The 26,493-nt window shown below is 52.6% G+C and overlaps 3 protein-coding genes and 1 non-coding gene across 13 annotated transcripts in view; 2 read left to right on the plus strand and 2 right to left on the minus strand.

Annotated features, from left to right (window-relative positions):
* PALM (paralemmin) overlaps window positions 1–1,737 on the minus strand; it is a 29,452-nt gene extending 27,715 nt beyond the window's left edge. Inside the window, exon 1 of one of the 5 annotated variants that reach the window (XM_066278145.1) lies at window positions 1,526–1,737. In XM_066278145.1, the coding sequence (XP_066134242.1) occupies window positions 1,526–1,590 (65 nt within the window). In that variant the 5' untranslated portion in view covers window positions 1,591–1,737. Of the gene's footprint in view, window positions 1–1,164; window positions 1,443–1,525 lie in introns of those variants that run through there. The other 4 variants (XM_066278141.1, XM_066278165.1, XM_066278158.1 and 1 more) reach the window with 4 other exon arrangements.
* PRSS57 (serine protease 57) lies at window positions 446–12,789 on the plus strand. 6 transcript variants are annotated; one of them, XM_066278221.1, is made up of 9 exons: window positions 464–582; window positions 6,695–6,828; window positions 6,932–7,030; window positions 7,179–7,397; window positions 7,785–7,938; window positions 9,416–9,560; window positions 9,783–9,928; window positions 10,053–10,120; window positions 11,057–11,314. In XM_066278221.1, exons 4-9 carry the CDS (start codon window positions 7,190–7,192, stop codon window positions 11,179–11,181), a joined length of 846 nt encoding a protein of 281 aa, XP_066134318.1. In that variant the 5' UTR covers window positions 464–582; window positions 6,695–6,828; window positions 6,932–7,030; window positions 7,179–7,189; the 3' UTR covers window positions 11,182–11,314. The 6 variants fall into 6 exon arrangements, with proteins under 6 accessions (XP_066134283.1, XP_066134301.1, XP_066134318.1 ...); XM_066278178.1 differs by lacking the exons at window positions 9,783–9,928; window positions 10,053–10,120 and adding an exon at window positions 12,406–12,789 and having other exon boundaries at window positions 11,057–11,320; XM_066278214.1 differs by lacking the exons at window positions 9,783–9,928; window positions 10,053–10,120 and adding an exon at window positions 12,410–12,789 and having other exon boundaries at window positions 11,057–11,320.
* On the plus strand, window positions 4,689–4,792 carry LOC136321650 (U6 spliceosomal RNA). The gene has a single exon (XR_010728795.1). It is a non-coding gene; the product is annotated as a U6 spliceosomal RNA (small nuclear RNA).
* A 329-nt stretch (window positions 12,790–13,118) lies between the features above and the next one.
* FSTL3 (follistatin like 3) lies at window positions 13,119–19,145 on the minus strand. Its single transcript, XM_066278234.1, has 4 exons — window positions 18,970–19,145; window positions 17,500–17,685; window positions 15,164–15,379; window positions 13,119–14,640 (listed from the first exon to the last, which is right to left on the minus strand). The coding sequence occupies exons 1-4, from the start codon at window positions 19,061–19,063 to the stop codon at window positions 14,270–14,272; spliced, it is 867 nt and encodes a 288-aa protein (XP_066134331.1). The 5' UTR covers window positions 19,064–19,145; the 3' UTR covers window positions 13,119–14,269.
* Window positions 19,146–26,493: the final 7,348 nt, after the last annotated feature.

Consider the following 26,493-nt stretch of genomic DNA (forward strand, 5'->3'; position numbering starts at 1 on the left):
GGTGTGGTAGGTCACGGGTGAATCCCTGGAGTAAAGTGTATGCTCAGAAAACACACCCAGTGGGAAGTGCAGGGGGAGCTAAACAGGCTGGACCTCCAGGTCCAGGCCTCTGGCCCCATGGGGACCTAGCCCAGAGCAGGGCAGCAGATGCCCCCTCCACACACACACACATAGTGGGGCTGGCTGCAGGACTCCAGATGACATCTGCTTCCCACTCCCTGTCCTGGCAAACATACTCCGCCACTTCCCAGCGCCCACTTGTGGAAGTGGGGGTGGGGGGCCATCCTGATGCAAGAAAGAAGGACTCTGTCTGAAATAACCATGAATACTCATTCAGCACCTGCTTGTGCAAGAGCCATCCGTTGCCCAGCAGCTCTTCACCTAACCCCCCACAGACCCAGGCCACCCACTCCATTCCAACCAGGTACCAGTGGGCTCTTGGCTACACCACTTGGGACCCCATCTCGGAGACACTTTCCTGGGAGGGCATCAGCTCCAAGCTCCCTTGTTGGAAAGCACCTGGACCTCCAGTCTCACACATCCCAGATTGGAAGCCTGGAGAGAAGGCCCCTCCCTCCAGAGGTAACTCGGGACATTTGGTGGTCGACCCCAGCCTTAGGAGAGGCTCTGGACAGTACTCGAGGCCTTTGGGGAGTAAGCCAGGAGGAGAGAGGGCTGGCCAATGGGCGCGTCCGGGGAGCAGGGAGCAGCGAGCTCACGCTAGGGGGTGAGAAAGGGGGAGTGGGGGGATGGCGGGTGCTCTCAAGGCCTGACCTGTGCAATGGGGAAGGGTTGCTCCATCAGCCTAGGGAGCCTACTCTGGAGCCCACAGGTGGCCAAGGCTAGCCCAGGGGGCGCGGGCAGGGCGCAGACGGAAACACGCGCCTCCCCCTCCCAGTGTCCTGGGCTGCCCCCAGCCTCTCCTTCCCGAATCCCTATCAGCCGGTGGGTCGCGGGAATCGGGTAGAGGGGAGGCCTCAGAGCGGGCGCTGCCCAGCCCGAATCCTTTCCAAGCTGATGTGGGAGTCCCAGAAGCCCCTCGCCACTTCCTCTCCACGCGGGGGCCGCGACGCTCCCGATGGGGGCGGTAGCGGGGGCCTCACCCCTCCCTCGGACCCTCCCAGCCTCCGGGCCCCCGCCCCCGGCCCGAGCGCGCCTACTCACTCCATTTCCCCTCCCAGGTCCTAGAGGGTCCGCGAAGCTGAGCGGGGGCGAGCGCGGGCGGCTGTGCAGGGAGTGGGGGGAGGAAAGCAGGGGGTCGGCGGGCTAAGGCGCGGGGGCGTAGGCACCGGCTCGGGCATCGCCCCGCGCGCGGCTGTTTATTGTCCGGGCGGCGGCGGGCGCTGGGGGTGGGCTGAGCACGCGCGTCGCCGCCGCCGCCAGCGCGTTTTCTCTGTCGCTCCCCTCCCAGCTCGGTCCCCTCCCACCTCCCGGCGCCACGGTCCGCGCTGCGCCTCCTGCCGGCCGCCGGGGCTGCCGCAGCGCCCCCATCCCCGCGCGCGGGCCATCCCCGCAGCCTCCCTACCGTTCATAGGCCTGGCCTGGAACCTCCCTGGAGCCGTGCCCCGCCCCGCTCTCCCATGGAGTCATTCATCCTGTGTCCGAGAGGAGCTGAGGCTGCGTCGACAAAATCCCGATCCTCCCCAGCTCCTGGTCCAGAGGGGAGGCGGTTGGGGGAAAGGGGAGCAAAGTACAAGTGGGACCCCAGGGGAGGTCTGGGAGGCCGCTCTGAGGAGGAGCTGATCTCTTTGCTGCAGCCTGGAGGTCTGCAACAGGAGTGGTCAGGTGGAGAGCACAGCAAGTGCAAAGGCGTGGCGGTGGGACCAAGCCAGGCCTGGTTGAGGAAAAATGATAATAACAGCAATTCCTGACGCTTCTGAGCACTTAACTGCGCGCTGGTCCTGGTCCTAGAGTTGGAGGAGGGTTAATGATTGAAATCTGCCTCAGTTCCTACAGCGCATAGGGCAGGCCCCAGTGGCCAAAGTGAGTGAGGTGCATAGAGGAGGGAGCAAGGAGAGTTCAGGCTTTGTTCTGAGGGCACTGAGGAGCCACGGCAGAGTTTAGAGCAGGAGAGGGACCAATCTGGTTTATTTTTGTGAAGGCCCCTCTGGCTGCTAGGTGGGGAGTGGATTAAGAAGGGCAGAGAGTTGCCTGACCTGTGGTGGCGCAGTGGATAAAGCATCTACCTGGAAATGCTGAGATCGCCGGTTCAAAACCCTGGGCTTGCCTGGTCAAGGCACATATGGGAGTTGATGCTTCCTGCTCCTCCCTCCTTCTCTCTCTCTGTCTCTCTCTCCTCTTTCTCCCTCTGTTTCTCCTCTCTAATAATGAATAAATAAATAAATTAATTAATTAAAAAAAAAAAAAAAGGGCAGAGTGGAGAGGCTTGGAGGCCTCCGGGAAGAGGCTGAACTGGGAACCCCAGGGCATGGTGGAGGCTGGATATGGTTGAGATGCAGGTGGATTGTGGATGGATCTTAAGGGGGACTTACAGGATTGCCATCAAAACGGTGTGGATGCCTGACCTGTGGTGGCGCAGTGGATCAAGCATCGACCTGGAATGCTGAGGTTGCTGGTTCAAAACCCTGGGCTTGCCTGGTCAAGGCACATATGGGAGTTGATGCTTCCTGCTCCTCCCCCTCCTCTCTCTCTCTCTCTCTCATCTCTAAAAATGAATAAATAAAAATAATAAAACCTGTATAAAAAAAATGGTGTGGATGACAGGCATTGGGGGCCCCCATTTTTAGACTGAGCCACTGAAAGGACACATTGACATGATGGGGTTGGGGAAACAACAGAGGATAACATTGGGTGGGCAGTTGGCCATCCAGGTTGGAGTTTAGGGTGAGGCCCAGCCTGGGTAGGGGAAGTCTGGACAAGATCATGTGGGGAGCAGGCACAGGCAGAAGATAGAAGCAACCAGTTTTCCTGCCTGCCCCTTGATTTCTTACATTCTATCTTGAGTCCTTTGTGCTGCGTGTCAGCATATAGATTCCATGGACCTTGAAAGAGGCAGGATTTGTCGCGGCCAACATGCAGACTGTGGCCCTGACCTCCCAGGTTCCTATAAGAACACTAGTCCCCTGGCCCCTAACACACTTACTGGGGTCTGGCTAGGAGGGAGGGGTAGGAGAGGAAGATTCTTCTAAATCCCTTAGTTTTCTTATAAATAAAGTGGTTCTACTCAGCAGGTGCTTGATAAATGGATATGTGTACAAAGGGAAAGAGCTTTAAAAAATTTTTTTTTTTGTATTTTTCTGAAGTTAGAAGCAAGGAGGCAGACAGACTCCTGCATGCACCTGACCAGGATTCACCCAACAAGCCCACTAGGGGGCAATGCTCTGCCCATCTGGGGCATTGTTCTGTTGCGGCTGGAGCCATTCTAGCACCTGAGGCAGAGGCCATGGAGCCGTCCTCAGCACCTGGGCCAACTTTGCTCCAATGGAACCTTGCCTATGGGAGAGGAAGAGAGAGATAAAGAGGAAGGAGAGGCAGAAGGGTGGAGAAGCAGATGGGTGCTTCTCCTATGTGCCCTGACCGGGAATCAAACCTGGTTACTTCCCCACTCTGGGTTGATGCTCTACCACTGAGCCAACTGGCCAGGGCAGAGTTTTTTCTTTTGGTTGGGCTCTAGAGAAAGATTCATAAGGATGCACCCCAGAGGGGGCAGGGACACTGCTACCTCTTTCTTTACAGGCCATTTTATCTCCTTTTTACAAAGAATGTGCATTCACTTAGCATTAAAACAATGATATAAATTGGCAAACTTAGAAAAACAACAACAACCCTGAGATACATCAGGGATGCTGGGCTTGAGTCTCAGCTAGAATCACATGTGCTGTGTGACCCTGGGACTATTTCTTACCCTCTCTGAGCCTCACTTCCTCATCTCAGAGGGCACCTGCGAGGGTTAGTGGAGTGAATATACAGGAAGGGCTTGGAACAGGGCCCAGCACACAACAGTTCAGGCAAATTCTTTTTGTAAAGGGCCAGATAGTAAATATTTTCGGCATTTCAGACACAGGTCTTTCATTGCAACATAAAAACAGCCAGAGGCAATATGTACACATATGTATAGAAAGGAAGTGTGAGTAGTTCCATCAGTACCACTCGGTCTCAGTGTTCAATCAATCCAAAAAAGACTTATTGAGCACCTACTGTGTATCTGGCAGTGTTAGGTGCCAGAAATGCAGAAGCCTTGTCCTCAGAGAAGTGGCATTTTTAACTACTAAGTGAATGATTCAAGGTTTAAGGGATGTTAGATGCATTTTGTTTAAAAATAGGAGGAAGAGGTCCTGGCTGGTTGGCTCAGTGGTACAGCGTTGGCCTGGTATGGAAGTTCTGGGTTTGATTCATGGCCAGGGCACACAGGAAAAGTGCCCATCTGCTTCTCCACCCTTCCCCCTTTCCTTCCTCTCTATCTCTCTCTTCCCCTTATGCAGGCAAGGCTCCATTGGAGCAAAGTTGGCCCAGGCGCTGAGGACGGCTCTATGGCCTCCGCCTCAGGGGCTAGAATGGCTCTGGCCGCAAAGAAGCAATGCCCCAGATGGGCAGAACATCACCCCCTGGTGGGCATGCTGGGTGGATCCCAGTCAGGCATAGGGAGGAGCTGCCTCCCAGCTTCTAACTTCAGGAAAGTACACACACACACACACACACAAAAAAAAAAAAAAAAAGTAGAAGGAAAAGTGCTTGCTTTGGCAGCATGTATACTAAAATTGGAACGATACAGAGATTAGCATGGCCCCTGCACAAGGATGACACACAAATTCATGAAATGTTTAAAAAAGAAAGAAAGAAAGAAAGAAAAAAAGAAAGAAAGAAAGAAAAAATAGGAGGAAAAGGAAGAAGGTAAGAGTTGATGCAGGGGGACTTCTGGTAGCATCACTACTGCTACACCTTTCCCAGCCCTAAACTCTCCAGGACTCCCATCAAAAGCTACCCTCCCCTGCACACTGCAATTCTCAAGGACTTGAAGACCCTAAGACCCCAAAATCCACACCCCATACTTAGCTGTGCAGGCAGTTGCTTCCAGGGGACCGGCAGTTGCTTCCGGTGATGACATGAGCTGGAAATATCAGGCCAGCAGAGATGGTAGAGAGAGGCATCCTGGGTGTCAGGTACAGCCCACAAAAATGCTTGGCGGTGGGACAAGGCAGGATGTGTAGTGAACTAGAGCAGTGGGTTTGAGTTGACCTTTCAACCTCTATAAAAGTGGCTACATCACTACTCCTCTCAACTCGGTGTGCTGCAGTTCCCATCCATCCCGGGCCCTGCCTCCATCCTGGACCACTTACAACCATGGTTTCCACAATAAACCCTTCTCCCACCTCCTTGGCCACTTCTGTCCATTTTGGATGCCGCCATCTCCAGAGCTCTGCTCAGCACCCCCTGCCCCTATCTAAGCCCACCTCACAGATGTGGCTGCACTGGGACATCCTCTGGGGCCCTTGGACTCCAAGGGAAGTCTCACATTGGACTCTGTGGGCCCCCAAAGCCTACTCCTCCTCTGTCCCTGAGTGAGAGACCCCTGTACCTCCTCCTAGTCCTGACTCCTAGTCTGGGCCCTTTAGTGAGCAGCATGCTAGAGCCTCGACCCTGCAATCCTCCCGGCCTGCTCCTTGGCCCTGGGAGGCCCAGCCTTCACAAGTAAAGGGGACAGGGACCTGATGGAGCTACTCTGCTTCAGCCAGTTCAGCATTGGTCTGTCTGTGCTTAGCAGAACCAAATTCACTCCCCAGGAGGGCTGTGTTCTCTGTACCTGAGAGTTCTCAGAAAAGAAATTAATATGACCATGAGTTTATCTCCTCAGTACATATAGAGCTCCAACAAATCAATAACAAAAGTAAGTGTTTAGCCCTAGCTGGATAGCTCAGTTGGTCATCCTGAAGTATAGAGGGTGCCAGTTCAATCCCCAGTCAGTGCACATACAGGAATAGCTTGAGGTTCCTGTCTCTCTCTCACTCCCTTCCTCTCTCACTAAAAATCAATAAAGTAAAAAAAATTTTTTTAATGTTTAGTAAAGGAAGTTATTATTATAATTATCATTATCACCATTGTTTATTTATTTATTTTTTTAAATTTTTATTTATTTATTCATTTTAGAGAGGAGAGGGAGAGAGAGAGAGAGAGAGAGAGAGAGAGGAGCTGGAAGCATCAACTCCCATATGTGCCTTGACCAGGCAAGCCCAGGGTTTCGAACCGACGACCTCAGCATTTCCAGGTCGATGCTTTATCCACTGCGCCACCACAGGTCAGGCATCACCATTGTTGTTGAGTCTGCTCTAACTAGAAAAGCCACCCACATCCTCCATGAAAAGACCTGTCAAAGACTCTAGTCCAGAAGTTCTGGGTTCAAGACCATTTTCCATGCAGCCCCAAACAATAAGGCTCCCCTCTCTGTGCCTCAGGTTGGAAAATGAAAATACCAGCCCCCACCCAGCCCATTCCTCAGAGCTTCTAGGAGCTTGGTTAGTTGTGATCATGAAGGACAGTTGCCTGTTTCACAATTGCTCATCAGATAGGAAGGAAATGGGCCCGGCTGTGGGTAGAACTGGCCCGTGGCAGAGGCAATAGGAGCAGTCCTAAGGCTGCAACCCTGGCCCCCTCACTCCCTCTCTGTGCAACCTTGGCCAAGGCACTTAACTTCTCTGTGCCTCAGATTTTTTTATTTTATTTTATTTATTCATTTTAGAGAGAAGAGAGAGAGGAGCAGGGGAGGAGCAGGAAGCATCAACTCCCATATGTGCCTTGACCAGGCAAGCCCATAGTTTTGAACTGGTGACCTCAGCATTCCAGGTCAACGCTTTATCCACTGCACCACCACAGGTCAGGCTCTGTGCCTCAGTTTTCCCATCAGTAACATGGGAGTAAAAACAATACTGACATCCTCAGGTCACTCCAGGACTAATGAGTTTCCACATCCCTGCAGCTTTGGACAATTCTTCTACCAACCCCCCAAGGGCATGTGGCAGGGGGAACTGACCAAAACCTGGGGACAGATGCTGAGGTAAACTGAAGCATAGAGAGGGTAAGTGACTTTCAGGGTCACAAGGACTAGCAGAGCCAGGGTTTGCCTGGGTGGGCATACCCCCGCTCCCCCACTGCCCTGTTTCCTCCTGTGCAATTATGATCAACATCCCCAAGAGAGTCAAATCATTGGTTTCCATAATCACCAGTTCAGATCTACATGTTGCTGGTAGGGCCTGGAGGGGCCTCCAACCACAGGCCACAGCTGAGTTCACCCTTTCCGGGCCGTTGGGTGAGTAGGGGCTTTGACCTTCAAAGCTCTTCAGGGAGACTCCAGCCTACAAGAGCCATGAGGCCTGGGGCTGGGGGCTGGCACCACCTGTTGCTGACTGTGTCCACTGCTCTGATGCTATCCATGAAGCCTCCAGGTGAGGGCCCTACCCAGAAACTCCCAGGTGCCCCCAAGGCCCCCACTCAGACCCACCCCAGGAAACCCCCAGGCTCCCTCATATGGGCCCCCGACTTGGTGCAGCTACACAACCCCTGGCTGGTCATCCTCTGTGGCCTCCAGAAGGAGAGGGGCAGGAGGTCCAGCTGGTGTCTTCACCAGGCCCGGGTTTTCTCAGATCCAGTCCCCCTCCCAGCACACTCAAGGGCTTTCTCTGGGCTCCTCATCACCCACTCTGTGTCCTTCCGTGTCTCTCCATCTCTGCCTCTGTCCATTTCTGACTCTTTCTCCCCCAGCTTGACCCCCATCCCATCCAGTGCCTGAGCTGCCCCCGTTAGCCCTTCTTCCTGCTCTGCCCTGCCCGCAGGTTCCTGGGAGGCCAGGATCATTGGGGGCCGAGAGGTGACCCCGCACTCCCGTCCCTACATGGCATCGGTGAGCTTTGACGGCCAGCATCACTGCGGGGGCTTCCTGCTTCATGCCCGCTGGGTGGTCTCAGCTGCCCACTGTTTCAGTGATAGGTGAGCCCAACCTGGAAGCCCTCCCCTGCCTGCTGCTACTTGGGACTCTAGGATGCTCTGGCTGCCGTGCGGAGGGCAATAGGGGTGCTAAGGGGTGTTCCTGGTGTGGACATTGCTACATTCCAGGTGGAGGCATGGTTGGGATGGCCAGACACCACTCCCTCCCCTGGGGGGGGGGCTTTTGTAGGAGGAGGTATTTCTGTGGGGACAGTTTTATGGGACAATAAAGGAAAAAGGTTGAGGACTGACCCCAAGAGAGTACTGAAGGTGCAACCTCTATGACATAAGTATTATTGATGTGATCATCACTGTGCTTGATCTAAGTATATTTCTGTAATTATTAATATTAATATCAAAATTATTGAAAGAAGAAATTTGGCCCTGGCTGGTTTGCTCAATGGATCAAGCATTGGCCCGGTGTATGGATGTCCCGGGTTCAATTCCTGATCAGGGCACACAGGAGAAGTGACCATCTGCTTCTTGCCCCTTCCCTCTCCCCCTTCTCTCCCTTTTCCCTTTCCACAGCCAATGGCTCAGTTGGTTCAAGTGATGGCCCCAGGCACTGAAGATAGTCTGTCAGCCTCAGTTGCTAAAAATAGCTCAGTTGATTAGAACATCAGCCCCAGAGGAGGTTACCTGGTGGATCTCAGTTAGGGCATATGTGGGAGTCTGTCTCACTATCTTCCCTCCTCTCGCTTAAAGAAAAATAATAATAATAAAATAAAATAAAATAAAGAAGAAAATTTCCTCCACCTTTCTAGTTTCTTCCAGAGGTCTAATAATTAAATCTACCTGAGACAGATGAACAAGAGAAAATAACCAAATTTAATACATACATACCTATGGGAGCACCACAGACATGAGGGAGTCAGAGACCCCACATCCATGAGAGGTTCGGGGACAGAAAGGACAGAAGAAGTAATATGTCACCTGAACTAGGGATGAGGTCAGGTGCTGAGGTGTTAGAGGAAAGAAGGGTCACCCTCAAGACCTTAAAAAGAGTAGGTTGTAGCATTTAGAAGCTGCCTTGCCCTTTAGATAGGCCATAAAATGTTATTTCTGGTGATAACCCTCATAATGGACGAAGGCCCTACATAGGTGGTTAAATGCAAGGCAGAAGTTTCTTATGAGCCACTGGGTCTTGAATGCCTTCAGCTCAAAATAATCCCCATGCCAAAGGGCACATCTTGGGAAGGCCTGTTCTGAATCCATTCAGAGGTAATGTTATAATTGAGGTGGAAATTATAATAAATATTCTATTCATTCTAAGTATAGTTTATAATAGTTGGTAGAATTAATACTATAATAATTAGAATTAATACTATAATTGAGGTGGGAATGGTAACAAACATTATTATCACAGGGCTGGCATCAGGATTAAATGAATTGCTGTGTACCAGTTTGCAGATGGGGATACCAAGGCCAGGGACAAGTGGCCCTTGCCCCAGTCTTATTCACTATACCTTTCCCCCTGCAGAGACCCTCGAACAGTCCTGGTGGTGCTGGGGGCCCATGCCCTTTGCACCTCAGAGCCCACTCAGCAGGTGTTTAGCATCTCAGCTGTCATCAGGCATCCTGACTTCCAGCCCACAACCCATGCCAATGACATCTGTCTGCTGCAGGTGAGCTTTGTGGGCTGGGGAGAACACTGAATGTGGGTCTGACCCATCCCAGCCAGCCCCATGATGACTGAACATTTTTAAAAAATAGCTGAAGGATCCTGAAACACCTGAGTCAGGTTAAATCTTTGCTCAACTGTCCCCTTCTCAGGTCTCCCTTGATGGCCCCCCATCCTGCAACCTGCCCCTGTCCTCCCATCCCTTCTCTTTGTGTCTTGTGTCCAGCATAGCTGTCACCTGCTGGCAGCACCTGCACATTTGCTACTTCACCATTGTTCACTGCCTCCTGTGGACCTGAGGACAGGACTTCTTATCTTATTTACGACCACTTATAGTACACAGCAAGTGCTCAATGTTCAGGCTGAAAGAGGGTACAAATGAGGCACCAGGGCCATGAAAAGCCTCAATTCCCTGTCACTCGGGCCCTTCTTGGGGTTTTCTGGCCAGGAAGTGGCTCCTCCCACAAATGTAAGTTTCCCTCTGCATCCCCCCCAGGTGCATCCTTTCAAACCACCCCTGGCAGCTCCCACCCAGGCATCCCAAATTTAACTATTCAACTCCAGGTACCTCAAGGCCTTTGTTGTAAAGGGAGAATGTCCCAAACTTGCCTTCCAAATGTAAAAAAATTAAAATGGAGAGATGCTCAATGTGACTAAATGGGTCCCTTGAAACAGGAGGGTCTGAGGTTTGGGTTCTCTTAGCAAATAAAAAGGGGGAAGTGATGATCAGCAGCTAAAGCCTGAATTTTACTCACTTGTGAAACCCCAAAGCCTGGAACCTGCTGTTCTGACTCACTCATCCCATTGTGCAGATAGGGAAACTGAGCTTGGGGTGTGGTCAAGATGTGCCCAAGGTCAGGGAGTACCAAAACCAAGGACCCAAGTCATTCATTCCATAACTGTTGATTGAGTGCCAGCTGTGTCTTCAAGGACATAGACATGAACAAACCTTAGGGCTGATCCCCTTAGAGCCTCCAGTCTATTAGGGTGGCAGCTAGGTAAACTGGCCTTAAAAGGGGCACAAGGGAGCCCAGAGGAAGAGCCTGCTGTAGCCTGGGAGTCTTGGAAGGCTTCCTGTAGGAGGTGTCTAAGCTGAGACCTGAAAACTGGATAGGAAAGGTGCTCTAGGCAGGGGGTACAGTGTGAGCAAAAGTGTGGAAGTGGGCCCAGGGTATGTGTAAATTCATTCTGGATGGAGGGGAGGGCAAGAGGTTTTATCCCAAGGGCAATGGAGAGTCAAGGGAGGGCTTAGAGTAGGGAACGAGATGCTGGTTAGAAAAACCCTTTGGGCAACTGAGGAGCTGAGAGGTAGTCACAGTCCTAGTCTGAGTAGGTAAGGCCTTATGGACAGGGAACATATACTAGCAAAAGCAATGGGCCTTCTGACAGCTGTTGCTTTCTCTCCATAAGGCCAAGAGACCAAGTGTCACAGATGGGCAAACTGGGGCCGGAGTAGTGGTGATGGTTTGGATAGTCCAAAATTCAGTGTTCTCCCTGCAGCTGAACAGGTCTGCCACCCTGGGTCCTGCAGTGGGGCTGCTGAGGCTGCCAAAGAGGGGCAGCAGGCCACTCAAGGCTGGAGCACGGTGCCAGGTGGCTGGCTGGGGCTCTGTGTCCAACTTTGATGAGCTACCACCTGGGCTGATGGAGGCTGAGGTGCGTGTTCTGGACCTGGACATCTGCAACAGCTCCTGGAAGGGCCAGCTGACCCCTGCCATGGTCTGCACCCACAGTGGGGACCGACGGAGGCGAGGCTTCTGCTCGGTAAGATACTCATTCTGTCCCTCCTGCTTACCATATGGGGAAACCAAGGCCTACATAGAAGGATCAGAGCTGGGGAGAGCCTTAGGAACTAATTTCCAGCTTATCTTTGGCCAGATGGACCTCATCTGAGGCCCAAGGTCACAGGGCTGTGACCATGTATGGCTGTGCAGGTTGTGCAGTGCACAGTAATGGACTTGTGTATTTATAAACAGTATCCAGTAGACTGCAGTAAAAGATCTCAAGAAAGGAGCCCCTGCTCCTAATTCCCTGTAAGGACCAGTGGCAACCCTGGTCCTGGCTTAGAGAGAGAAACAGCCTGGAGGATCTTTTGTTTTAGGCAAGAGAGTTCAGTAGTTCAGAACACAGGTTCTGGAGCCCAACTGCCTGAGTCCAAACCCAGACTGTGCCACTTTCCAGATGTGTGGCCTTAGAAAAGTCACCTCACTTCTCTGGACCTCATTCCATCTTTCTCCATATAAAGAACTGCTACCTCATAGGGGCAAAGCTGATGCCAGGTGACAATTAGGGTGCTAGACCCAGGAGGTAAGGGGATGAGAGAAACTGAGAATTTTAGGGTGAGTATTCAGAAAGGCTTCTCTGAGGAGAGTACCTTTGAGTTGAGACTTGAAGGAGCCTTAAGATCTGAGGGAAGACATGCCAGGTAGAGAGACAGTCACAGGGCTGCCATGTATTTTTGTGTAGGTCTGCACCACACAAACAGCTGCAGACTTCTATGTTTATACAAGCAGTATCCAGTAGGGGGAAGTAACAGGTCTCAAAAACACACAAAAGCTTAGAGAAGCTAGATGTAGCGTGGCTTGCTCCAGGAACACCCAGGAAGGAAGGCTGCTGTGGCTGGAAACACGTGAGTGACAGGAAGAGAAGGGCAGACAGGAGGATAGGATCCTCCAGGTCTTGAAAGCTGAGGTGAGGAGTTTAGTTTTTGCTGTAGGACCAGTAGAGGGTTCTACATGAAAGGGTTTGGGGGCAGGAAAGGATCCTGGTGAGCTTTACATGTAGAAACTCCTTCAGGTGATATGAGGCTGACAGAAGAAATCCTGACCTCACCTTTCTCTCCATCCCAGGCAGACTCCGGGGGGCCCCTGGTGTGCAGGAACCGGGCCCATGGCATCGTTTCTTTCTCTGGCCTCTGGTGCGGTGACCCCAAGACTCCAGATGTGTACACACAGGTGTCTGATTTCATGACCTGGATCTGGGATGTGGTTCGGCGGCACCCACACAGCCCCCAGTCCAGTCCCCCACCCAGGACCACTAGGGCCCCCACAGGAGGTGCCTGAACCCACAGCAGTGCTCGGTACACAAATGAGATGGCAACCAATGCAAACAGGTCCAGCCTGAAAAATCTGGGGCTGGGACAGGGGGTCCACCGGGCCCTCAAACCCAGGAGGTTGGGGTGGACATCAGTTCCAAACAAAAAGGGCCAATATAACAGAATAAAATGTTAACTAACCAGACACAATGGTCTGCCCATATTCCTTGAACTTCTTCTTGGTCTCAAGGTGGCTGAGGGTCCAGCTGGGCCTCCTTTTTCTCTTACTCTCCACCCCCCACCATTCCATCTGTCTCAGTCCTCTCTCTGGCTGCTGTCCACTGCCCAGAGATGGACAGAGGTTCAGAGATGGACAGTGGCTGCTCCAAGAACATATGTTTATGTGTCTCCCCAGATGCTTCCAGAACCCTCCACTTACCACCCTGATAGCAACCCAGGCTCCAGGCTAGTAACTTTCTACCAAAGTGGGCAACACAGAGGCTCAGAGAGAGGGAATCAACCCCAGGATGGCTTTTTATAATCTTTATTTCTTTGGTGAGGCAGGACCTCAGGATAGGGAAACTTGCCTTATCGGGGGGCTAGAGCAACTCACCTACTCAAGGGTACTTTTCTGGATGTCATAGGTAAGGCACTTGCTGGGAGAAGGTGAGCACATTGCCCTCCGCATTCCTTGCCCCAAACTTGAGGAGCTGAGTTCCCATATCTGGTTTGAGCCTCTGGTCTGCACAAAGGCACAGGGAGGCACCATTAAGTGACAGCCCAAAGGGATAGAGGGAATTGGCCCTAGGCTAGCATTGAGGGTATGTGAGTCAAGACTCCTGAGCCTAGCTGGTGAGCATAAAGGGTCCAGCTAGGAACTGGGCCTGGAGTCCTGTCAAGGATGGGCCTCATGGCATCAAGGGGTCCAGGGTCTGGACCTCAAATGTGGACAGGTCAGCAGGCACTAGAGTTGCTACTCAGACACATAGCTTCAGGAGGCCTTATGTGCATTGGGCCATGGCATCTACACCCCACCAGGTCTCAACCTAAGTGGATTGGATACCACTGACAGGGTGCCCTGTACTAAGCTGATGCTGAGCTGAGGCCTGTGTCAGAAAGCACATATAATGCCCCACCACCACCACCACCAGGGGACAAGCTGTGCTTTTCTCAGGGGCCTTCACAGGACCTACCAGATACATGGAGGTAGTGAAGAAGAAAAGTCCTGAATTCTTGGGCTGTTAGGGGACTGAGGCTTCTTCCCTGGCCCGTTCAGAGGTCTGAGCATGTTTCAAGGTTCATTTATACACACCTAGGCTGTGAACCTCTCCTTACCTTTTGGTTCCTGTTCTAGAGGCCAGGGTACCTTTCCACTAATAGCTGACAGAGGATCCCCAGCCCTCTCTTGGTGACAGTTGATAACAGTTAACACAGGAGGGAGCAGAAGCTGGGATCTCTTGAACAGTAGGTGTCTGGGGTAGAGGCTCCACCCACCAGCATTGCCAGGCTTCCCTCAACCAATCCTTCTAAATGGTTGAGGAGAGGGGTCCTGGGCTCCCCCAAGTGGTCTGGCCCGGCCCGGGCTCTGGGGAGTGTCCGTGGGACATAAATTAGGCTTTGCTGTGGCAATAAATAAAATGTGGAAGGCCTTGAACGCCAGGCCCAGGTCGCCCTGTAAGTCACACGAAGTTCTCCTCTTCCTCAGACTCAGCATCTGACAGTTCAGGGGTGCCTGCTGAGCGGGAGGGACGAACAGAGAAATGGGGTTGAGGAGAGGGACTGGAAGCTAGAGTCCACCGTTGCTCCTCGCCCCGCCCCGCCCCTGCACAGCTGCCTGGATGGCGCATGCCAATGGAGCGGCCCAGGAAACAGGTGGCCTGGCGGAGGTGGCACGAGGACATGTAGGTGACGTTGTTGTTGCCGCAGAGTTCCTGACCAGGGCTGGAGGGCGCGGGGCAGGGCGCAGCGCGACACATCACGCAGTGGGCGCTGCCTGTCTGGTCCACCACGCACGACTGTGGCCTCTGGCACATCACATGTGCGCACGATTCTGCGGGCGGGGCGCCAGGGTGGGTCAGGGAAGCCACCAGTACCACCACGAACCCCACCCACAACACTGAGTCCACACTCAGGCCCCGCCCCTCTGGTTGTGCCAGAAGCCACACCTCTTCTACTAGATCCCTTTTATAGCCCAAGTCAATCCTAAATCCCGCTCCTATGCACCCACAAGCTCCTGAGTCACTCACCCATACCTCTCACCCCCTGTGAGCCTCAGAACTCCACTTTCCATACTTCCTCCATACTCTTCCTTATTCTCGACCCTACAAAAGACCCAACCCACTGACGTTCTCTCAGGAGCATAAAGTCTCCCTTTGTTAGACTCCACCCACGACCTAGCCATCTAGGCCCCGTCCCCCATAAGTTCCCCTCGAGACCAATACCTACACTACTAGGCAACTAGGCATTCACTGGAGGTCCCGCCCTTCCTCAGGCCCCGCCCCCAAGTCCTGCGGCTGCGGTACTGACGCGCAGGTCTGGTGACCCCGCCCCCATCAGGCCCCGCCCCCACGTACTGCGGCAGCGGCCAGGGTACATGATGCGTAGGTCCGGGTGGCCGCGGCAGCGCGCGGCGCGCAGCTCACACTCGTCGCGGTAGGTGGCGCCGTCGGAGCCGCAGACCTGCAGGCGCGCGGGGCCCTCTGCACAGTCTGGCGCGCACTCGCAGCGCGGGCGGCCCCCCAGCATGCGGCAAACCTTGCCGGGGCCGCACTCCACGTCCTCGCACGAATCTGCGGACACAGGACACGCGCCCATGGGCTGAGGCGTGTGGCTGAGGCCAGAGGTCTTCTGAGCCTACGGCGTCTCGTCCCTTGTTCTGAAGGATAGAGGCCGGGCCGGAGTGGGGGACTGTCTGGAGTCGGGGCGCACAGCGAGGGTACTGGTTCGGAGTCTGGGTGGGGGTTCCGTTGTGAGAGAGATTCCGCCATTGCCTGGGTAGACACCTGGGGCTGGGGGCTGTGTCTGGAGATTGGGCTTTAATGGCGGGAAGGTCGTCTATGCCCCGAATCTTGGGGTCCAGAAACAGGCTTCCAGCCCCCTCGCCCGGCTTTCACTGACGTCTGTTCCCTGACTCTCCTTTCTGGGCAGGCCGGCTGGGAGTGCGTCTGCGTCAGCCCGGGGTTAGGGTGGGGGGCTCCACCCCATCCAAGCGCAGGTCTGGGGAGGACTGGCAGTGTCTGTTCCTGCGCCTGCCAAGACCTCCTCGGAGGAGGCGACAGGGAGGGCGGGGCGTCGGCGGCCTGGCCTGAGGCTCATTTCCTGGGGAGCGGGCCTCCCACAGCCCAAGCCGTCTGGACTAGGGGTTACCTACTCCCTCTCAGCCCCATTTCTTAGGTAGGGAAACAGGTCTGACCAGGAGAAGTCTCTTTCTGGTCCCCGCCTCTACTCTGGCCCTGGGACCTTTGGAAATGCAAATCATATCCCGTTAATGGTCGCTCCTTCCTCTCAGGCCCTCCCTGGCTCTTTGCAGGCTCCCAGCCACCCTAGGAGGTCCTGCTGTTTTGTCACCATTTTACAAAAGGTGAAACTGAGGCCCTGTCACCTCTATGAGTGTTGGAGAGCCAGGAGCACCTCAGGATAACTCCAGGCTAGATCCTAGATGGACACCCCCCACATACACCCGGTTCTGTTGCTTGTGGACTCTAAGCTGACTTTACACTCTAGACTCAGTTTCCCGTGTATACAGTGGGGGTGATGGGGAAACCACCTTACAGGGTGGGCATAAAATAAGTGGATTCTCTTAAGAAAATGGCCTGCACCCCCATGTTGGTTGCCCCTTCCAGGGCATGTGGGCTGCACCTGGAAGCCTCCCACCCACATGCACATCTGGAAATGCTCGACTTCATGCAAGAAGGAACAGAAGTGGGAGGCTGAGTTCCCTACCCCAAGGCCAGAATGGGGATGGGGGAAGGTTGTCCTGGACCATCTTATGCCCAGGCCAGGAACTTTTTGGTCTCTACTCCTAGAAGCCAGAGAGGGTTCTAGAGTGAGATAGGGCACATGGCAATGAGTTTAGGACCACCCAGCCAGACTGTTCTGGGATTAATCACATTCCAGTGGCCAGCCAGACTCCTCAGTTTGGCCTTCAGCACTCTGGCCCTCAGCTCCAGCCTCCTCCCTGCTCCCCTGCCCTGACACCACCCACCAGGACCTCATCCCAGGCCTTGGCCTCTGCTGATGCTCTTCCCCATACTTTCTCCAGCTAATAAACTCCTAATCATCCCTCAACACCCTGTCTCTAATGCCCACATTCTTTATGTCCCCACTGGGTTCCTGTAGGTTCAGCCTTGACCACAGGGGCTGGGAAGGCTCCCAGCCCCCTCTCCAGGGCAGAGGATATGTCTTGACTTATTCATTCAGCCCTTGAATAGCTCCTTGTCTGACGGAGGAGGCTCATTCCTAAGAACATGGTCCAGAAGGCACATGCTTATTAAAAATGCAGTTGGGGATCCACCACAGTTCTCTGGGAAGCAATGGATTTAAGGACAGATAAGTACAGTTGAGAACACTGAGTATGGGGTCACAAATCAGAATGGCCACTCAGGAAAATCCACTTTCCCAGGAGTTAGGTGTGAGCCAAGTGTACTTCCACCAGGTGGAGTGCAGATGATAAAGGCCATCCTGGCAGAAAGCTTGGTGTAAGCAAGGACCTAGAGGCTGGAAACCAAATTGGGGAGTCCTCAGAGCATCTTCCTGAATCCTTAACTGAGGGAGGCTAAGGCTGGGATCCTCTCCACAACTGTTCCTCCTAGCAGTCTGACTTCTTCCTGCATACTCCTGAGACAAGGAGCTCACTTCCAGCTGGTCCACCATAGTGACCTAGAACTCTGTCTGGTGCCCAAGATCTTACCTTTGCAGGGGAAGCAGTGGACAAGGCCCAAGAAGCCCAGGAGGCTGATCTTGTTCCCTGGGTGGGTGAAGTTGGACCAGGCAGTGTCGATGTTGCCAGAGGCACAACACTCAGCTTGACTCACATCTGTCTTCAGCACCAAGCTGCAGGTGGCTTCTCTGCCCTGCTGGAGCCAGCAAACACCACCTGTGGACCAGGGCAGGTGGGGGAGGGACACTTCTGATAGGACCAGAGGTGCCTTCTGTACCACTCCTGATACCTAGGCTTTGACCTTCCATCCAGCTGCCAGCCCCATGGGTGCATACAGTTGGTACTCAGTAATTATGAAGGGAGTGATCTGCCCCCAACATGGGAAGGAGGGGACTCTGGATCTTTTTGGGATTCTCCTCTCTGAGCTCCACCACCCATATTGCTCCACCACTAATCCCTAGCCAACTCCTGACCATCCTGGGAAGCTCTCCTCTCTCTGCAACCTACCCAGCCAGGCCTGATATCCTGCCCAATCAGTCAAACACCCAGAGCTGGATGTGTCAGGGTCAGTAAGATCTGGAGCTGCCTTTCCTGCCTCTGCCCTCTGTCTAAACAGTATATGAGGGCATACAGTCTCCCTCTCCTGACAGCCCCCCCCCCATTGCCTGGATTGCCTCTAACTCACTCCAATTTGGGAACATTCCCCTTGCATGAGCTCACTGTCTCCCTGGGGACACGGCCTTCAGGGAGGGGGCTCTGCTCTCCCCTCCCTCTGTGCAGGGCTGGGTGGGGCTGCCTAGTGAGGGGGGCAGATGGCTTCAGTTTCTTCACCCTTAAATGGGGGTAGGAATGACCACAGCCCCCATCCCAGAGAGCTTACTGGTTCCCAGGTGCTGTACTGAGTGCCTCTTAGGGACCAACTCTGGGAACTCAGCACCATGGCACTCATAAAAGGGTAAACTGAGACCAAGAGTAGGGATACTTTTGCTTGGTGTCTTCCAATAAGTGGCAGGTTTGACATTCTAATGATCTATATTCCTAAGCCAGACCCAGGGATGATCTGAGGCTCCTGCTGGGGTTCCTGGGTCCAGCCACCCAGCCCTGCTTCTCTGTAGTGTCAGGACCCGGATGGTCTGGGTTCCAATTCTGGCTCTGCCACAAACTGTGTGACCCCATGCCTCAGTTTCCCTATCTGGAAAATGGGCGTGATAAGAGTACCCACTCCATTTGGGCTGTTATATGAATTCAGGGAGGTAAGAGGTAGACACTAAGTGCTCAATGAATGCTATTGATCATAATTGTGGGAGAGTCACATCTGTTCTGTTACCTCCTGGTTACCTTCCCTCAAGCCCTTCCAAAGATTGGCAGGCAGCCTTTCCTTACCGCCCTCCACCCGCAGCTGCCACCGCATCTGCGACCCCCAACATTCCCCGACAGCACTCCGGGCAGGCCCACGTGGGTGGCCCACCTCCGCCCTCCTCTTTCGGCCACCCCACTCACCGGGCGCGGGATGCCCTGAGCCCACGAAGCCCACAGCCCAAGCCAGGACCCCCCAGGGCAGTGGCCACAGTGGCCCAGACGCCCCGGGACGCATGGCGAACACAGAGACACCGGTGGCGGCAGTCCCCCGCGTTGGACGCGGACGCGTGGGCAGGCGGCAGAGAAGACGGCACCGACTTCCCAGTGCTCGGCGGCCGGCGCTCCCTATAAAGGTCCCGCTGGCTGCGGGCGGGGCGGGGCTGGGGCGGGGCGCATGAATGGCGGGGCACGAGGCAGAGTCGTGTAGCATGTGTGCAGGGGCTGGGCCTGACCACCTGGGTGGCAGCTGGTAGGTGGTGATCCCAACCCTGGAGCCCGAGAATTTATCTAGAAAGGTATGGTGTAGCTAAGGCAAGGGGGCAAAATTGTGATCGAGGGTGTAAGTTCAAGGTGTCACCCTGCGTTTGGTGGTCTTCCATTGTAGGGCTGTGGCTGAGCTAATTGGTGACTCGTGGGAGCGTGTGTACCATGTCGTGGATTGCATGTGGTCACTTGCATGGCCCAAGTGTGGTCCTCCCGTCCTTATATGCCCCCACACTCAAGGATATCAGCCCCTAGCCTGGGTGTTCACAAGCCAGTCCACCCACCTAAGCCACCTGGCTACTGGAGCCAGTGGGCACAGCTGGGTGTGAGCAAGTGTTTTTAGGGGGTGGAGGGGGACTGCAGGGAGAGACCCAGGGACACAAATCGATCCAACAATGTCACTGACTGCAATAATTATACCACAAGACTTCCAAATGCCTCTCATACCCTGTGCGACTATGCACCCCTCCCAGACCTCTGCAGACAGTCTGCTGGGGCTATAGTCACAAGAACTTTTCCTTCGCTCTGCTGAGGTTCAGCGCCCTGGAATCCTGTATGTCCTCAATTTATGACAGTGACAGCAGCATGGACCTGGGAAGTGAGTCTACAGGGGCCTTGGTGCAGCCAGGCACACTTCCTATTTTGGAACTGACCCCTTCTACCTTGGGAGCCTCTTAAATTGTCAGGGTACCCTCAAAGTGCTCAGGTTTTGTGCAAATCCTCTATGTTTGTGTTTCTAAGAAAATAATTAATGACCATCTCCTGGTGGTAGTGACCATTGGGAGATGCTGAGGTGAGGTACAAGGGTGACCAAGGCAGTCCCATCATCATTGAGCTCATGGTTTGTAGGGGCCATAGCCAATAAAATATATAGACAAACAAATTAATATATAACTTTAAAGAATGGTACATTTTCAGGAAAGTTAAAAATGTGCTGACCTGTGGTGGTGCAGTGGATAAATCATTGACCTGAAATGCTGAGGTCGCCTGTTTGAAATCCTGCACTTGTCTGGTCAAGGCACATATGGGAGTTGATGTTTCCTGCTCCTCCCCCCTTTCTCTCTTTCTCTCTCCCCTCTAAAATGAATGAATGAATGAATGAATAAATAAATAAATAATAAAAAAAATATGGAAAGCAATTGGGCATCTCCCAGGGCCAACTCTACCTCATCAACCCCTATTCCTGTATCTGTCCCTTTCCCATGTATGGAAATTGAGAGTCCTCATGGCCACATAACACAGCCCCTCCTCTAGAACTTCTGCCATTGGATGCTACATCCATCCTTCTTCCTCCACGTTAGCTACCCAGCCTGACCCATATCTTTCAGCCTGTGGCCAAGGGCCATGTTACTGCCTAGAGGCACTGAGGGAAGATGCCCAGCTGTATTGATGTGGCCTTGGCCTCTCAGAGTCTGAGGGGATTCTCCCTTGGTTGGGGAATGGGGCAGGGATAGGACTCTGTGTTCTTACAAGGGTGTGTGTGGGCTGGACAGTGAGACCTTGGCCAAGACCTGACTTCAGACACGCTGGCCTGGGCTGTGCAAATCAAAAGGTCATTGTCAGCCTGGTGTGGTTCCAAATGTAGACCAGCTGCCAGTGGCTTCCATCTCCCTAGTCTGGTGTGTCTCCCCAACCCAGAGGCCATCTGCTAGGTGACTTCAACAAGTCACTGGTCCATTCTAGGGAGCTCCTTTTTAAGTATTTCCCATTTGTACCTTCCTTTCTACCCTGACCCAGCCTCAGCATCATCCATTGCAGCCCACCTCCTACTCCAGCTGCCCTAGGCTCCTCCTCACCTCAAAGACCCACCATAACTCTCCATAACCTCTGATCCCCATCCCAGGCTTCTCTCTTCCCCAGACCCCACAGGTAAAATGGCAATAAAATAGATTGTGATCAGAGCTGTGATGGAGAATGCACCAAGGCCATACCTGACCCAGCCAGGGAGAGCAAGGAAGATTTCTTAGAGGGACAGGACATTTAAAGTGAGACTTGGGAGCTAAACTAAACCAAGAGGAATAGAGGGGTGGGAACAGAAGCACAATAATGGGATCTTTGTGCTACAAGTAAAAGAAAGCCCAATTCAATCTGAGATGTGTAATCCTAATCCTGTTCTGTCACCTTCAGTGGCAAAGACACTTTACAGATGGAGTTAAATTAAGGAACTTCAGATGGGGAGACAATCCTGGATTACTTGATCCCAATGTCATCACAGTATCTTAAAAGTGGAGACCTTGCCTGACCTCTGGTGGTGCAGTGGGATAAAGCATCAACCTGGAACACAGGTTCAAAATCCTGGGCTTGCTTGGTCAAGGCACATATAGGAGTTGATGCTTCCTGCTTCTCCCCCCCCCCTCCTCTCTGAAAAAAAAAATGAATAAAAAAAGTCTTTAAAAATTTTTTTTTTAAAAATGGAGATCTTTTGGCCCTCGCCAGTTGGCTCAGTGGTAGAGCGTTGTCCCAGTGTGTGGATGTCCTGGGTTCGATTCGTAGTCAAGGCACACAGGAGAAGCACTCATCTGCTCCACCCCTCGCCTCGCCCTCTCACTTCTCTCTCTCTCTCTTTCCCTTCTGCAGCCATGGCTTAATTGGAATGAGTTGGCCCTGGGTGCTGAGGATTGCTCCATGGCCTCCGCCTCAGACACTAAGAAGAGCTCAGTTGCCAAACAACAGAACAACACCCCAGATGGGCAGAGCATCATCCCCTAGTGGGCTTGCTGTGTGGATCCCGGTCAGAATGCATGTGGGAGTCTGTCTCTGCCTCCCCTTCTCTCACTGAATAATAATAATAATAATAAAAAGTGGTGCCTGACCAGGCAGTGGCGCAGTGGATAGAGTGTTGGACTGGGATGTGGAAGGACCCAGGTTGCCAGTTTGAGGGCGGGCTCATCTGGCTTGAGCAAAGCTCACCAGCTTGGACCCAAGGTCGCTGGCTCGAGCAAGAGGTTACTCGGTCTGCTGAAGGCCCGTGGTCAAGGCACATATGAGAAAGCAATCAATGAACAACTAAGGAGTCTCAACGAAAAACTGATGATTGATGCTTCTCATCTCTCTTCGTTCCTGTTTGTCTGTCCCTATCTATCCTTCTCTCTGACTCTCTCTGTCCCTGTAAAAAAAAAAAAAAATCTCTCTGTGGTCAGAGAAATGATACATGAGAAGGACAGGACCTGACATTGCTGGCTACAAAGATGGAGGAAAGGACCTGGAGGAAGGGGTCATAAGCCAAGTAATGTGGGTAGCCTCTAGAACAGGGGTCCCCAAACTTTTTACACAGAGGGCCAGTTCACTGTCCCTCAGACCATTGGAGGGCCAGACTATAAAAAAAACTATGAACAAATCCCTATGCACACTGCACATATCTTATTTTAAAGTAAAAAAAACAAAACGGGAACAAATACAATATTTAAAATAAAGAACAAGTAAATTTAAATCAACAAACTGACCAGTATTTAAATGGGAACTATGCTCCTCTCACTGACCACCAATGAAAGAGGTGCCCCTTCCAGAAGTGCGGCAGGGGTCAAATAAATGGCCTCAGGGGGCCACATGTGGCCCGCAGGCTGTAGTTTGGGGACCCCTGCTCTAGAAGCTATGAAAGGCTGGGAACAGATTCTTCCCTAGAGCTTCTAGAAAGGAAAGCAACTCTGCCGATGTCTTGATTTTATTTTTCTTTTTTTCCAAGTTAGAGGAGGAGAGATAAAGAAACAGACTCCTGCATGTGCTCTGACTGAGATCCACTCAACAACTCCCTGTCTGGGACTGATGCTCTGCCCATCTGGGGCCATGCTTGCAACTGAGGCCTGAGGTGTAGGCTCCACAGAGCCATACTCAGCTCCTGGGCCAATGCTCTCAAATCAATTGAGCCATGGCTGTGTGAGAAGAAGGGAGAGAGAGAGGGGAGGAGGAGGAGCAGATGGTTGCTTCTCCAGTGTGCGCTGACCAGGAATTGAACCCGAGACATCCACATCCACATGCCGGGCCAACGCTCTACCACTGAGCCAACTGCCCAAGGCCAAATACTTTGATATTTATTTATTTATTTATTTATTTCAGAGACAGAGAGTGAGTCAGAGAGAGGGACAGACAGACAGGAATGAAGAGAGATGAGAAGCATCAATCATTAGTTTTTCATTGCGCGTTGCAACACCTTAGTTGTTCATTGATTGCTTTCTCATATGTGCCTTGACCGTGGGCCTTCAGCAGACTGAGTAACCCCTTCTGGAGCCAGTGACCTTGGGTTCAAGCTGGTGGGCTTTTTGCTCAAACCAGATGAGCCCGCGCTCAAGTTGGTGACCTCGGGGTCTCGAACCTGGGTCCTCTGCATCCCAGTCTGATGCTCTATCCACTGCGCCACCCTCTGGTCAGGCAATACCTTGATTTTTATCTCCACAAAACCCATGTTTTACTTCTGACCTCCAGAACTGGAAGAGAAAAATTTGTTATTTTTTGTTTGTTTTTTATGCCACCAAGTTGCTGGTGATTTGTTACAGTAGCAATAGGCCAATAGAGGCAGCCTTTTTGGGTTCAATGTGTCACCACAGTGAAACAGTCCCTGCAAGGCTGGAAACAAACAAAGGAGTGAACAAGGTGTGAAGACAGGTGGTAGTACGAAGACCTTGGGAACAGGAAGATTGTAGGATCTCTGAGGAAGTGACCCTGAGCCTTGGAGGGAGGAGGTGTCTCTAGAAGCTCAGTCTAATCTGTGCTACCTTGTCCAGGCCATGTGTGACCTCTTTGGGCCTCTGTTTTCTCATCTGTTAAATGGGTCTGGCTCCCAGTACTGCAGATTGCAGCTGTGACACCAGGAACAGTGCCTGGCACACAGTGGGGGTGTGATACGTGTGCATGGATACTTATAAATGAACTGATTGGTGTTTAGCCAGGGCAAGTGTGTGATGAGTCTTCTTTGCCCCTCATCATGACACTGTGAGTCAGGCTCCCAATTACAGAGGGGCAATTAAAGCTGGAGGAGGGAAAGTGAATTTTCAGAGTCACAAAGTTCCACAGGGTTAGAACTGGATTCAGTATTAGGTAAGCAAGATTCCAGAACCCATGTGCTGAGCTATGGGACAGGTACTTTCCCTCTCTGAACTGAACAATGAGGGCTGACCACCAAGTTGTAGCTGGCATCCTCCCTTATGGTCCCAGCACACTCTAGGCAGTGCAGCAGACCTGGGCAAAAGTTAAGAGGTGAAGAGAGCTGGAGATCTATAATCACAGTGGCCATTATAGAGTGTTCTCCCTATGAATCCTATGAGCACAGGTGAGAGACCCATTATACACATGGAAGACCGAAGCTCAGAGGGCATGTGTCCTTGTCCTGCAGTGTCTGAAGAGGAAGGCACAATCAAGTCTGAGAGGGGAGTTACAGCTCTGCCCTAAATCTGAGGGAGGAAGCATAGCCCTGTCCTGCATCTAAGGAGTGAGGCTCTGCCCCACCTGGGGTACAGACTGAAGGGGTTGATATGGTCCTGCCCTGGGGAGTCTTTAGGGGCCAAGCCACATTCCACCTCTACTTTCAAATCCTTTCCAAGAAAAATTTTCTGGGAAACCGTCAATCAATAGGCACCTGTCTTGTCGTGCCCAGCAGTTGGAGAGCCTCCCAAATCTGTCCCAATGGGTTTACCAATAAGTCCCCGAGGGCCCCAGAAACTCAGGGCTGCTGGGCCACATGCTTGACCAGGTTTGAGCCTCAGTCTCCTTGTCTGTAGAGTGAGATCATAATTGTCCCACCTCATGGTGCTTGTGTGAGGATTAACCTTCAGGCCTGAAACCTTCTGAACTCATGGTTTTTTTATTTTTATTGATTTTAGCGAGAGAGGGAGGACAAGAGAGAGAGAGACAGGGACATTGATCTGTTTCTGTATGTGCCCTGACCAGGAATCTAACTGGCTCCCTCTGAGCTTCAGGACAATGCTCTAACCAATAGAGCTATCCCACCAGGGCTGAGCTTGTAGTTTTATAACGTAGAACACTGTGTATCTTGTTCACACTGCATTTCCAGAACCTTGCTTGGGTTTGGCACACAGCACGTACTCATTAATGTTCAGTTATTCATGACTCTATTGAGCATATACTGTATGTTGGGTGTTAGCCTTACATATTGGGAGACACCAATGCTAACATGGATTGGGGGATGGCTGTGGTGAAAGAGATCAGGGTGCTTGGCAGTAGGATGCAATAGGGGATGTGGCTACCACATGAAGGGGTGGAGGCAACCTCCTGAAACCAGGGAAGGAGAACAGTGGGAAGGGCACTCCCTGCAAAGGACATGGGCAGGCAAAGGCCCTGAGGTGAGATCCAGCTTGGCCCATCCAAGCTGATCAATGAGGCTGGGTCGGGGAGGAAATGGGTGAGGAGCAGATGACTTCAGGGCAGGCAGCAGGGCCCACTGAGGACCGAGCAGGTCCCGTGGCTGGCTACCCATTGTGCCTCAAGCCTCATCTAATCCTACAACCCTGGGAGGCAGGTTCTGCCACTTGCCCAGAGAAATCAAGCAACTTGCCCAGGGTCACACAGTGTTGCTTGTGAGATTTAAACATGAGCCTGCTGGCTACAAGGCCTCTTGGGTGGTACCTCATACACTTCTGCAGAATGAATGAATGTCGATAGTGTGATGTGAGCCAGGAGCTGGGCATGAGAGGTCTGAGGCAAAGAACAGCTTCTCCCTGGACCTGAGGTTTCCTGGATTCTTAGTCATGGGGCTCATGCGCTCTCTGGTGGTCAGAGCAGGAATGGCTTGGAATCACCCCTGAGCCTTAAGGAGAAGACAGTGGCTGGCAGACAGGTTCCAGTTCCTAGCCTCTTGACATTCTTTTTACACAAGCTCCAATTTTTATTTCCTCAACACTCTGGCTCCACTTCCCCATCCTCTAGGAAGCTCTGTGTCTTCCCAGGAAGAGCCAGGGCCATCCTAGTATCCCATCCTCTGGCTCGACCTTAAGGGCCTGGGGGTGTCTGAACCCATCTCTGTCTAGTCAGAGGGTATTTCAGACCACCCTTTTTATTGTCATTTACCCTGCTGTATCTTTGCAGCCAGGTACTCAATGAATGTTGAGTACATAAAAGAAATAAATGCTGCCTGACCAGGCGGTGGCGCAGTGGATAGAGCGTCGGACTGGGATGCAGAAGACCCAGGTTTGAGACCCTGAGGTCGCCAACTTGAGCACGGGCTCATCTGGT

The sequence above is a fragment of the Saccopteryx bilineata genome, chromosome 1 (genome assembly GCF_036850765.1).
Source record: "Saccopteryx bilineata isolate mSacBil1 chromosome 1, mSacBil1_pri_phased_curated, whole genome shotgun sequence".
In the NCBI taxonomy this organism is placed as follows: Eukaryota; Metazoa; Chordata; class Mammalia; order Chiroptera; family Emballonuridae; genus Saccopteryx; species Saccopteryx bilineata.